This window comes from Pipistrellus hanaki (assembly GCF_964339955.1).
Source record: "Pipistrellus hanaki genome assembly, chromosome: 8".
Lineage (NCBI taxonomy): Eukaryota > Metazoa > Chordata > Mammalia > Chiroptera > Vespertilionidae > Pipistrellus > Pipistrellus hanaki.
Window position 1 is genome coordinate 74,922,728 of NC_140510.1, and position 14,369 is coordinate 74,937,096.

At 36.3% G+C, this 14,369-nt stretch overlaps 1 protein-coding gene across 9 annotated transcripts in view; it reads left to right on the forward strand.

Annotated features, from left to right (window-relative positions):
* Window positions 1-14,369, forward strand: part of CARF (calcium responsive transcription factor) — a 35,603-nt gene that overhangs the window by 19,056 nt on the left and 2,178 nt on the right. For 4 of the 9 annotated variants that reach the window (XM_084893188.1, XM_084893189.1, XM_084893190.1 and 1 more), the window contains 4 exons: window positions 826-889; window positions 6,232-6,365; window positions 6,757-7,123; window positions 8,621-12,185. In XM_084893188.1, the coding sequence (XP_084749314.1) occupies window positions 826-889; window positions 6,232-6,365; window positions 6,757-7,123; window positions 8,621-8,739 (684 nt within the window). In that variant the 3' untranslated portion in view covers window positions 8,740-12,185. Of the gene's footprint in view, window positions 1-825; window positions 890-6,231; window positions 6,366-6,756; window positions 7,124-8,620; window positions 12,186-13,919; window positions 14,368-14,369 lie in introns of those variants that run through there. The other 5 variants (XR_014795820.1, XR_014795821.1, XR_014795817.1 and 2 more) reach the window with 4 other exon arrangements.

A 14,369-nucleotide genomic window follows, 5' to 3' on the forward strand; every position in this document is an offset into this window, starting at 1 on the left:
AACTATGATATAAGAAAAAATAGGGGTATTTTTCTTAAAATGTAAATACTGTGAACTTTTAAATGATGATTTAACTAAATCTGTTTATTACTCTCACATGAAGAAAAACTAGTGAATTTTCAACTCTGACTATAATAATAATAATAGTAATCTTTATTTAAAAATCAACATAGTTTATCTCTATAAAAAGTATACCTTATTCATTTAACAGACATTTATTGATTACATGCTATGTATATTTCCCCCTCTTTAAGTAGATGGGTAAATTTAAATGGAATAGTTCAGATTAGAATAGACAAAGTAATAATGTTAGTTCTATATTCCACTTATGGATTTTAATGTTACTTCATACTGTGATAATTTCCCTCTGAATATTGGTAATTTCTATGAAAATTTTTCCTGCTCTGAAGAGATTAATCTAATTACCTAGAAACTAGTCATTGTAATGCAGATAGTGACTATAGCATTAAAATATCAGCAACAATATCCTTTGTTCTCCACATTTTTACTATTCAAATTTAGTGACTGAACAGATTAATAGATTTAGATTTTTTTTTAAGATAGAGCTACTAGTCTTTGATATTCAAAATTCTTAATTATTCTCTATCCCAAATTCAGGAATGAAAACAGATTTGGTTAGCACTGGTCCTTGCCACCTACACTTGCTAACCAAAGTTTTGCTATCTGAACTTGGGAAGCTAATGCATTTGGTTAGTAAAATATACTTGTGATGAATGATAATTATACTATGACGAAATATGAGAGTTGTATTGCTGTTTTAAAATATTTTTTAATATTCTACTGAAGTGAATGTTTCCTTTTTAGCTTCAGTGGACTACAGACAGTGGAAATATTCTCAGAGAGGCTGTGACAGTTACAGTTGCAGAAGGTAGGTTATCTTAATACCTTTAAAGTATAAGATCAAACAATGTTAAAACTGGAAGACATTTAATTTTTTATTTATTTTTAATTTTATTTATTTATTTTTATAATGTATTTTATTGTTTTTTTACAGAGAGGAAGGGAGAGAGATAGAGAGCTAGAAACGTCTACGAGAGAGAAACATCGACCAGCTGCCTCTTGCACACCCCCTACTGGGGATGTGCCCACAACCCAGGTACATGCCCTTGACCAGAATCGAACCTGGGACCTTTCAGTCCGCAGACCGACGCTCTACTACTGAGCCAAACTGGTTTCAGCTGGAAGATATTTAAGATAGTATCTCATCTAATAATAACATTTAATGGATAAGGAAATCAGAGCCCAAAGAGAAAGGAGTAACTTTAGGACTTATCAAAATAATTCCAGCTATTTAAATTTCCTCTTATAATCAGCTCTTATGCTTCTTTATGATAGAAATTTGAGTATGATTACATCACAGTTTACTGTAAAGTTAGGTTAATTCCAGTATCAATAACCCTAAGATACTCTGATCAGGAAACTATTATCCCTTTTGGTTTTTCTCATATGTTCTAACTCCTATGTTCTCTCAATAGCCCAAACTTATTTTAACCCTTTTGTTCTCTCTTTTGGAAATGTATTTTCTCTTCTGCATGGCAAGCTCCATTCACTACTCAAATAACAATCCCTTTGGCTGTAAGTGCTTTCTTATCTTCACCCCCTGTACAGAGTTAGCTATTTATTCTTTTGTATTTACCTCTTCATTTAATATGGTATCCTTTTGTTTACACATCTGTATCTTTCATTATGATCTGAGCCCATCAGGGATGCAAAGATTGTATTTTATTCAAATTAATATACCTAGTTCATAGCATGATGCCTGCTACAAACTTAACACCTAAAAAATGCTTTAGAATAAATTTATGAATAACGATATACAAACAATTATTTCTTTATTCTTTGGCATATTAACCTTTGAGTCACTGACTACAGATAACTTTCAAATTCTTTAGCATTATTCATTTGTTCTGTGCATATTTCACTCAAGGTGATAAATGGTGGGTCTAATGAAGAAAAAGTTTGTTTCTTAATTTAATTGAAAGTTTAGCAAGAGAAAAAATCACTAAATAAATATCTTCAAATTACTATTTGGGAAAGTGCCATGAGAGAGTTTTGCAAAATTGTGTGGCAATCGTGATAGAGACATATAACAGTCCAGGGAGTAGGGAAGTGACACTTGAGAAAGTGACTTTTAGACTAAGAACTGAAGAACAAATAGGAATTTGCCAATCAAAGGAATAGCGTGTTCAAAGGCTAAGCAAGAAAGAGCTTGTCATATTCAAGGAATTAAGAGAGTTATTGTGGTTTTCAGCATAGACAATGCTTGGAGATAAAACTAGATAAACAAAACAGGTCTAGGAGGCTCTTTGTGCCTTTGAAAGATGACGGTGGTTTACCAATGGTGTCATTTATATTTGAGGTGGATGGATTTAAGAGTTATTTTAAGAGTAGAACTAGAAGAATCCAAGATGGCTGCACAGGTAAACACCTAGCCGCAGCCGCACACAACAATTTCAATAAAATACAACTAAAATATAAAATGGACATTACTCAGAACTACAGGAAAGTCGACTGACTTGAAATTCTACAACGAGAAGCAAGGAGAAAACCAGAAGGAAGCGCGGAGGAGCTGTAAAAGCCTAAGGTACGGAGACACGCGGTGCGCGCGGAGAGAAAGGAAGGGCGGGGTGGCTGAGTGCCTGGCTGGCTTTCCCTAGCAGGAAGGAGATAAAAGCTCCGACTGTGCTGGGCCCCAGTTCCGACTGCCCTGAACCCCAGTTCTAGGCCAGGCCCCGGGGATCCAGGCTCAAACAGAGGGAGCTGGGCTGCAAGGCGGAACCCCGGGGGAGCGGCGAAAGGAGGGCCCAGAGGCACGCACATTGTGCACAGAGAAGGGACTGTTGGCTGTACCGCGGAATTGCCCTGGCGGGAAGGAGACAGGAGCTCCAGACTGCTCTGAACACCACCTCCAACTCCACTTCCAACTGAACTGAACCCCAATACTGTCTAGGCTCATTGGGGGAAAGCCTAGACTGTTTGGTAGCAGGCGAAAATCGAGGGCACCTTTCTCTCAGAGGCGCTTGCAACGAGTACTGAAGGACCCTGAGACTCAGGAGCCGCATAGGGCAGGGCTGATGGAAGCCAAAGCTGTAGGCTCCACCCTGAAACCCCGCCCCATCAGGGAAGCTGCGAAAATGCCGAGACGAAATAGATCACAAACGAAAGAAATGGAGGACAAAAAGCGACTGGATATAGAGTTCAAATCTACGCTTATAAGGTTTTTCAAAAATTTCCTAGAAAAGGTCGATAAGACCTATGAGGATATGAAAAGGGATCAACTAGAATTAATAAGGAATCAACGAGAAATGATAAGGGATGAACAAGAAACAAAGAATACATTGTCTGAAATAAAAAATATTTTACAGAGTCCTAAAAACAGAATGGAAGATCGCAAGAATCAAGTAAAAGATTTGGAACAAAAAGAGCCAGAAGACACTCCTCCGCAGAATCAAGAAGACAAGAGAATCCAGAAAATTGAAGATAATGTAAGAAATCTCTGGGACAACTTCAAGTGAACCAACATCAGAATTATGGGGGTCCCAGAAGATGAGAGAGAGCAAGATATCGAAAACATAGTGAAAGACATAGTGACAGGAAACTTCCCCCATCTGGTGAAAGAATTAGACTTACAAGTCCAGGAAGCGCACAGAACTCCAAACAAAAGGAATCCAAAGAGGGCCACACCAAGACAAATCATAATTAAAATTCCAAGAGCAAAAGACAAAGAGAGAATATTAAAAGCAGCAAGAGCAAAGCAGGTAGTTACCTATCATGGAGCACCTATACGATTGTCAGCTGATTTCTCAACAGAAACCATGCAGGCCAGAAGGGAATGGCAAGAAATATTCAAGGTGATGAATAGTAAGAACCTACAGCCAAAGATAATCTATCCAGCAAAGCTATCACTCAGAATCGAAGGTCAGATAAAGAGCTTCACTAATAAAAAAAAGCTAAAGGAGTTCATCAGCACCAAACCAGAATTATATGAATTGCTGAAGGGGGTTCTTTCAGAAGAGAAAGTAAATAAAGATAAAAATTATGAACAACAAATATGTAACTATCAACAAGTGAATCTAAAAACCAAGGAAATTAAAGAAAAATCTGATGAACAATATTAACTGTTGAGTATAATAGAATTAGTGGTATGGAAGGGGAGTGAATTGACGATTCTTGGGGAAAATGGGGGAGGGAGATGTGGGAAGAGACTGGACATAAACTGTGCACCTATGGATGAGGACAATGGGGGTGGGGAAAGGGCAGAGGGTGGGGTGGGAACCTGGTAGAGGAGAGCAATGGAGGGGGGGGGGGAGGAACATTTGTAATAATATGAACAATAAACATTTATTTAAAAAAATAAATAAAAGTAGAACTAGAGGCCTTGGATATCAACTGAATAGGTGGAGGAGGTAAAAGAGTGGGAATAATTTAGAATGATTCCTGAGTTTCTTCCATGAGCAACTGACTAATAAGTGTCATTTTCTGAGCTCAGTAACAATGGCATAAGAATAGGTATTGGTGGCCACACGAGAGAGTAAAAAAGATCATGAGATCAGGTTTGGAAAGCTTTCATATCTGAGCCCTTTCAGTAGAGTGGATTGAGTGGAAACCAAATGGGGGTGGATAAAGCATAAATGGGAAATGAAGAAATAGAGACAATGTGGACTACTTTTTCAAGAAGTTTGCTATGAAGGGGTTATGGATTGAGGGAAGACCTTCTAAGACAAGAGAGATCTGAAGAAATAGATGAAGCTGAAGGTATTTAATAGCTTTGGTGATGAGTAGGTGAAGAAATTTCTATCTGATAGCTTTTCTTTTCTCTGAAGTAAGAGTGCTAAAAATGACAGAAGATCTCAGGAAGGTTGGCTGAGATTTTAGGAAAATGGAGATTAGGTATCATTCCTAATACAGAGTAAGAGAAACATTGTAAGGTTGCCAAATGTAGGTGACCGTCAGGTTGATGTTGATCATGAATTGGTATTGGTATTGGTAATAGTAGTGAGTTTCTTCTTCAGTGGCATTTGGCTTCAATGTAGAGGCAGTGGAAGCCATTTTCACCCAGAGTTAGGATTTTACTATGCGGGTATGACCCAAGGACTGAGAGGCAAGGGAGTTTAGGGTATTTCCAAGAGTGTGACTAAAATTATAAATCCATCATGCTAAGCTGGATGGGGAGATAATTTTATTAAGGAAGAGGTGGATAGATCTGAAGAAAACTGAGGAATCACTTGACTGGAGGTTCACATGAGGTTGGAGAACAATTTGTAATGGAGCACCTCAGCAAAAATACCTGGGAGGGTAAGAAGTTATGATCAGAGAATGGGATGTTTGAATTCGAGATTCCATGGCATGGCCTTAGTAGTCATAGCAGAATGAAGTAGACGGACAGTTAGAAATGAAGAAGGCAAGAAATGTGAGAGTCCTGTTTAGTCCTCTCAAATAGTCCTTTGAGGAAGATTCTCTTGTTATCCTCATTCTATAGATGAGGAAACTGAAGTTTAGAAACTGGGTTAAATAGCATGTTGAAGGTTACAGAAAAAAAGCCATTCTCGTTTGACACCAATGCCATTTATGAAAGCAATAAATGGTTGTTGGTAATTGTTTTTTGATTGATTTAAAAAGATGGAAATACTTGGGTTAACATAAGAATTACATGAGAAGGAATCAGATTCCCTAAGGACAATTTACTTTACAAATTGAAATATTGAGAAAACATTTGTACTTGTATTTGTTCCTTAATGAATTATTGAAAGAAATTTAATACTGTTATTATTGAGAACCGGCTTTATACCAGGCATTGTCCTAGGGCTATCAAAGATGAATTAAGTTTGGCCCGTGTAATTGAGAGATTCAATGGTTTTCTAAGATTTAGAGAAGTTTAGGTGTGATCCAGAATCATGGCATGGAAAATGGACTTGATTAAAGTTATGGATGTAGAGTCTTTCAAGGGAAAAAAAATAATTTCCTTTTCCATCCTAGATATACTGAATTAAATTTAATAGAGGTTGAACCTAGGAATTTATATATTTTTAAAGTTCCCTTAGTAATTCTGATAATCTACCAAGTTCTGAAAATAGTGGACTATATAACTTCTTAAAGTCCTTTTCAAAACTTTGACCTTATTTTCTGATAGTTAAGGTTGTAATTACGTCTAGTATCCTAGAAGCCATACATTTCTTTTGTTTTAATAATTTATTTTTTTATATAATTTAGGAAATTCACCAGAAGAATCATGTACCACCAAAGTGGGAACAAATCGGACAAGGGGTTCTTTGTCTCCAGAATCAGCCCATTTGCTCTCCTCCCCACTTTCTTCATTTCAGCCGAAAATATTCACACAACTACAGGTAGAAATTCAGTAAAATAGCCAAATTTGAGACCTTTTTCTTCTTTCTTCAACCTCCTCCGCCTCCTCTTTCTCCTCCTTTTTACAGATTTATTATAGAATTATAATCATGATCAAAGATGTTTTCATTGTTAATTTCCTGACTTTTTTGTATCTTGGTTTAAAATTATAATTTAAACAACATGTTTTGAAAAAGTTTGAGTGGACTATGCCTGCATTAAAATTTCATTTTCCTACTTTTCCTTTGGTTCTTATTTCTGTCCTCACTTAATATTTGTTTACAATTGTACTCTTATATTTTATTCCAATTTTGTGTCAGAAGAATAATATAGCCTATGAGAGTTTTTATATGGTAAATTCAAACATTTTGATGTAACTCTTTGATTTAAAAGGGTTTACAGTTGCAACCAAGATTCACTTCTGATGGATCACCAGCTCTGATATCAGTAGATGACCACCTCTCCTCTAGTCCTTCAAGACTTCTGGATTCAATTCCAAGTACCGTAATGAAGAATAATTCTCTACAGCGTGGTCAGAGTCATAGCCTTCAAACAGACACATGCCTTACCCCAAACAATAGTATTGCCTCTACCATGGATAACCTTCCAGGACCAGATCAAAATGTGGCCGCGGCAGATCAGCTGGTGGATGCTGGAGCTGCTGAGGATACAGAGAATCTGGAAGGAAGTGTTCATCAGTTTCTGTTGGGAAATATACAGGCCATTCCAATACAAATTATAGACAGCCACCCACCTCTTTGTAAGTTAAAATCATCTTAAGATTTTTTTAAAAAACACTTTATGAACTATGTTCACTACACTACAGAAAAATAACTATCATTTCTATTTAGTGGGTTTATAATATATAAATAAATCAGCTAAAGCTATGAGAAAAATAAAACATTTTATAAGCCTATGTTTTAATAACACAAATTTTTAATTGTTTTCTCTGCTGTAATTATTAATTACCTATTTTTACATGGAAAATCTGTGATGATGTCAGAGCAGGAAGATCATTTTAGAATTCTTGAAAAAAAATTAAATTTGAAGGGAAAACTATTTAGTGAAAAGGTTATAGGAAAATTAATATGCACATAATGAAAATGGAATGAAGTGGGCAGATAGAAATATTTAAAGGAAAATTTTGAGTTATAGATTTAAATGTTGAGTTCTGTGGAATTTGAAAGGGGATTTGGGTACAATATATGATTTTGTTAACTTTACTTTGTAGTGAGCCCAGTCAACATAGTATAGACTGTTAACTCCTACTTGACCTATGTCACTTCTTTTTCTACTAATTGTTCTGGATTGGGCAGTTTAGTGGGAAAAGATTTGCAGTTTGCTTTGAAGAGCAAAATCTTCATAGCAATTATCCTTAGAACATGTATTTTCTCTACATTTTTAATCATCACCCTTCTGGGTAAGGAAAAGTGTGAAATAGTTCCTTCCAGAAAGTAATTATTGCCTTTTAAATTAATTAGAGATCTTATATTTTTGGGGGGGTTAATCCTCACCTGAGGATATTTTTCCATTGATCTTTTAGAGAGAATGTAAGAGAGAGGGGAAGACTGAGAAAAACATCAATGTGAAAGAAACACATTGATTGGTTGCCTCCTGCACGCACCCCAACCAAGGCCCAGGCCACGGAGGAGCCTGCAAACAAGGTATGTGCCCCTGATGGAATCCACCCTGGGACCCTTTGGTCCGCAGGTCAATGCTCTGTCCACTGAGCCAAACCGACTGGGGCTAAAGTATTGCTTTTAAGAAAATGTATCCAGAGGGCTGTGACAGTTATCACTACCGAGAAACTTTAGTAGAAGAGGGGAAAGGAATATATTTCAATTAATCCTCACAATAACTCCATAGTGGTGTTCCATTCTACAGATGGGGAAACCAAGGCTCAAAGAGGTTAAGTAATTGCCCAAGTTCACATCAACTAAGTGGCAAAGAAGGAATTTAAACTCAGAGCTAATTGTCCCCAAAGCTTTTCCATTCTAACATGCTTCCTCCCTCTGTATTGTGCCAAAATATTTCTGGGATCTCTAATTAAAGGAGACCCCTGTAAGGAATGTAACATGAATGGCTATTAAGATGTCAGAAGCACTAAGTTCTCAAATATACCAACTGCTTTTCTAAGTTACCTATTTTTTCCAAACTATTGTTTTATGCTTGGCTTCTAATTTATATAATTCTAAAGATCCCTGTGTTATAAATGATATTAATCTTTAGGGTTTTTCTTTTATTTTTGGCTTTCAAGTTGAAGAAAACCCAGAAGGTACCATTTCTGTGAACGAAGTTAAACAGGAACCCAAAGAACCAGCATTGTCTATGGAAGTAAAAAAAAATTTGGGCTGCGAGAAATTATCTGCTACATAAATTGTTGAAGCTTTTCAGAACTGTACAACTCTGGTGACTTCTGATGTCATAGAAAAGAAGGTGAATATTGTCAAACCTCAGCAATGTGGACTGAAGACTGGTTTGATGAGCAGCCTTTTATTTAAAACTGATATTTGTTGCCAATTCCATATTTTTACTTTAAGAGATATTTTACACCTCTTATTTTGTATAATTCTTATGTTTTCTGGGTATCTGATAAGGCCAGTATTTCAAAAGGTTATCTGAACTTATCCACGGTAACATAGCCTGAACACGAATAGTTATCTAACTTATTCCCTGGAAATATCTAATTTTGGTTCTTAAAAAATGAAATAGAACAAAAAACTCTGTGTGTGTGTGTGTGTGTGTGTGTGTGTGTGTGTATTCGTGTATGCGTGCACACGCAAGCGCGTGTGATACTTTTAAAAATTTTTTAAAGAATTTATTTTCTCTTTAAAGTTGTGAAAAAATGTTTTAAATTGACAGACAGGTGAGAGAAGATTTGTAGTCTCTCATTTGGAAAAATAAACAATAGATTTTACTTCATAACACAAAGCCCAGCACTCACATGTGTGGAAACTGTATAGTTGCATTTTAGTGTCTTTCATTCTGATTTTTATACTTGTAACTGCAAACCAATAGCACACTAATGGTAATGTAGTAGAAATTTATAGGATCTTGGTAAGTACTTGAGAATTTTAACTTGAATTAATCAGATAAACAACAAATTAATGTATATTACATGGATTTATGCAGTATTGTAATACAACTCTACCTATGGGTAGAAAAATGTAGAAATGGAAAGAATTCTGGAAGAATAATAGAATTCCATGGTATTTACAGGTAATTTGGGGAACTCTTTTATATTGGCAGAGGATTCCTTCCTATTTTATATTGAAGATTCAGCTCTGGTTAGGAAAGAATTTGAGTTGTATTTATTTTTTTATGCCAGAGTTTTGACTGAATTGATGTTATTAGAATTTATAGTACTGAAAGGTAAATATTTATAGTTTAAAATTTAGTTTATATTAAAACTGAAACAACAGATCTGTTATATATTTGCTTGTTGAGTAAATATATTTACTTCAGATATTCAATATAAGCTTCTGTTTTCTGGAAGGTCAATTATAATTATCAAGAAATCAACTTTAAGACATTTTTTTCCTTCAGAGACTATCTGTGGATATATTTAATAAGATTTTCATATGGATTTTAATGTTTAATACTTAAAGCATGTGCAATATAATATGGAATTTAACCATAATACTTTACATGAATATGAGTTTTCTTTCCTTTTCTAAGTCCAATCTCCCATTCTTTTTTTAAAAAACATATTTTATTGATTTTTCACAGAGAGGAAGGGAGCGGAACAGAGAGTTAGAAACATTGATGAGAGAGAAACATTGATCAGCTGCCTCCTACACCCCCCCCAGTGGGGATGTGCCTGCAACCAAGGTACATGCCCTGGACAGGAATTGAAACTGGGATCCTTCATTCCGTAGGGTCTATTTATTGAGCCAAACTAGTTAGGATTCCATCTCTCATTCTTAATTCACTTTAAAAATTTCAGGTTCATAACATGTATAAGTATAAAGCACTGTTATATTAGAAGTGGGTGAAATTTTAAAATTCCTTGCTCTTTAGATTTATATTATATTATATTATTATTTAAACCCTTATTTAATGCAAAATTAATATTCAATTACATATATGGTTTTTAATGTGACTTACTTACCAGTTTCTTAGTAAATGAAAATATTTGATACCAGCATTTATAGAGTTAGGCTGCCAAATCTGTTATGTTAAGTTAAACACAACTGTTAGTTACCTCAAACCCAGATTTCTCTTAGTCTGCATGTACTAAGGGAATAAGTCCAAATTAATTTATAGTTTAGTGTTCATTGTAGGTAATGTTCTTTCCATTTGTTATTTCTACTTTTTATGGAATGCTTTTGCAATATTTTATATAATCTTCACCTTTCATTAATGATAATAATTTATTAAATATTTTACCAATTGAACTATATTTCTTTGGAAACATTCCTTTATTTTTTTATGTTGAGTTGCTAAGGAGAAATGCTTGTTAAGATACAAACTCTAGTCAGTTATGGATGAAGATGAGAGATGTCCAAGGATTCAAACTTACGTAATCAAGAACAAAACATAGTTTAGAGATATTTCTCTCATTTCATTCTTTGTGAATGTCTCTTTAAAAAAAATTTTTTTTTATTGATTTCAGAGAGGAAGGGGGAGGGAGAGAGAGATAGAAACATCAATGATGAGAGAAAATCATTGTTCAGCTTCCTCCTGCATGCCCTCTACTGGGGATCAAGCCTGCAACTCAGGCATGTGCCCTGGAATGGAACTGTAACCTCCTTGTTCATAGGTGGACGCTCAGCCACTGAGCCATGCCAACCGGGCTGAGAATGTCTCTTCTGATACTGTTTTTTTTTCTCTCTCTCTCTCTCTCTTTTATTATGAGGATAGAAAGTTACCATGCATCCTCCCCACAAACAAAAAAACAAAAGAAAAGTGGATGAAGAAAGTTGAAATTCCTAATTGTACACTCTTTTGGTTTTTAGGTAGAAACTGGAACTATCAATATTTTCATGTAAGTATTTCAATAAGTAGCTCTTTAAAAATGGGTTTTAAGTTAGTTTTAAAAAGTTCATTTGTCCTCTAACTGAATATTCAGTCACAATATATCAGTATTGTATTTTAAAGGTGCTTAGTATCACTTTTTTAAAAGTATGTTTACATATTTTAAATATTCAGTTATCTTTTAAACGTGCAGGGTATTGAATACAAGTGCATAAAATTTTCAGCATCTTTATTTGGCACTCTCCTAACAGCTCTACAGCAAAGTTGGACAAATGCTCTTTTGTGTCATGTATCACAAGGTCCAATATCTATAGTAGTAAGTTGGATATTCAGAATAAGTGCTTAGAAATTCATAATTATAGATGAGTTTGTTTCTTCATTGTAGTTTTTATGTTCCAAGTCTCCAAGTGAACTTTATATATATTACAATGAATTATAGATAAACACAGGTATTATGGTGGGCATTTTCCTAAATACTGATTTTCTATGTAAGCAGTTAACATACTTAAAAGAAAAAACGTGTATGCTTATAACAGGTAAATACTTTCTAGAAGTTACAAAAGTGATGGAAATTAGATTTTGGGATATGGTCCTGCATTAAAGTTTCTAGTTTTGAAGTTCATCAGCTTGTATTTCATCTTTATATTCTGTCAAAGTACATACTTAATCATGTGAATATGAGAAAGATGTTATATAATTTGTACCAGGATTTTTTTTAAAAGTTTCAAAAGTGTGTGTATATATATATGTATATAGTAACTTAAAGTATAATGTCCTTGTTATAATGTAATTTTTTCATTAAAATGCTGTGCTTTTTCTTAAACTTGTTAGTTTTCTTTTTATACTTTGGGGATAATGGTGATTTTATTCATTTTGAAGATGCTGAATAAATACTTTAATATCTGAGAATTCTGGTAGTTCAATTTGGAATCTGAAAATTTTTAAGCATAACTACCAGTAATAACTGTTATCATTATATATATATATATATATATATATATATATATATATATTTATTTTAGTATTTTCAGCTCAGCCAACCATCAACATTTTAAAACTGTGCAAAGTAAGGCATTAGTAATTCTTTCCCCCCACATTTTTGTACTGTGAAAATTTTCAAGTATAGTATTATATTTTTTGACAGAGTATGCTATTTAAAAATGAGGCAGCATTAATTTTTCCCTCTTTGTTTTTATCCCCCCATAATTCCACTCTGCCTATTTTTTAGGATGGGGGTGTGGCCAGCCTGCAAATGGCCCTAAGCCCCTTGCCCAGGGCAGCCATGGCCCCCCACAAGGACCCTCATCCTGATGGGGACTTGGCCAGCCTGCAAAACGTGCTCAGCTCCTTGTCCAGTCCCTCCCCCAGGTTGACCAAGCCCCCCACAGGTACTCTCACCCCGATGGGGGTGTGGCCAGCCTGAAAATGGCTCTCAGCCCCTCACCCAGGCCGGCCATACCCCCCAGCAGGGACTGCTAGCCCAGTGGGGGTGTGGCTGACCTGCAAACTGCCCCAGGCCCCTTGCCCAGGCTGGTCCTGCCTCCCAAGGGGACCCCTACGCTGATCCGGGACCCCCTTCAGGGCAGACCAGCCGGCCCCCACCTGTGCACCAGGCCTCTATACTAATAAAAGGGTAATATGCTAACTAGACTGGGGGACCTTCTGCATGTTCTTCCAGACAAAGCCATGGTGGTGGATCTGAGGCAGAGGCGGTTAGGGGTGATCAGTCCAGAAGGGGAGGGCAGTTGGGGGTGATCAGGCTGTCGGGGAGGGTAGTTAGGGGCAAGCAGGCCAGCAGGCAGATGAGCGATTAGGAGCCAGTGGTCCGGGATTGTGAGAGGGATGTCTGACTGTGATTTAGGCCCGATCCAACGGGTTGGGCCTAAACTGGCAGACATCCCCGAGAGGTGCCTGATCGAGAGGCTGTAGGACAGGTTGAGGGACACCCATCCCCCATGTATGAATTTTGTGCACCTGACCACTAGTAATTTTATAAAATGAAATCATATAGTATGCACATTTTTATTTGACTTTTGTCAATCAGCATAATTATTTTAGAATTTATGTCACTGGATAAACAATTTATTCAATTTTACTACTGAGTAGTATCTAATTGTATGAATATACCATAATTTGTTTATTCATTCACCTGTTGATGGACATCTGGGTGTTAGTTTTGTCCCATTGTTAAAGCAAAACCCTTCGGAGTATCCCACACTGTGCTTTTGAGTTAATGTGGTTTTCCAATCGGGCTGTTGGGAATGGGCATCCTTCTGGTCCCTTGTGAGCCTCAAGAGTTGTTTCCTCATGAATAAATTTTGTGCCCTGGCTGGTTTGGCTCAGTGATGGAGCATTGGCCTGTGGACTAAAGGGTCCTAGGCTCGATCATCAGTGTGGGGCGTGCAGGAGGCAGCTGATCAGTGATTCTCTCTCATCATTGATGTTTCTGTCTCTCCCTCTCTCTTCCTCTCTCAAATCAATTTAAAAGATATATAGAATAAATTTTGAAATTAATCCGACTGCACCTACTAGATTCTAAACTGCATGGGGCAGGGACTTTTGTCTTTTTTTATTCATAGATGTATCACAGTGGTAGATGCATGGAAAATATTTTTGAATAAATGACCATCTGCATTTAAGATTTTGGAGCGTCCTTATAGAAAATAACTGGAAAACAACCCGAAGAGAGATGGGAAAGCCTAGGAGCGAGAATTGCTGAAGAAATGTCTTTGGGTAAGAGAATGGGGATGGAATCTAGTACCCAAAGAAAGAGCCTGACTTTAGATAGGAGCATGGATACCTCCTCTATGAATAGGTGACAAGGCAGCCTACATGGGTAAAGGTGCTGGTAGGTGGGAACAAATGAGAGTTTGGGGAAATTACGGTATCTTTTGATTGCGTCAGTTTTCTCAGTGAAATAAGCAAGGTCCTTCGGTAAGTGTGAAGATGGGTGTAGGGGGAGTTGAGAAAAGCTAGTATGAGAGTAATTAGACTAAGGAAGTATAATCAAGGGGTTGGCAAAAGTAGGT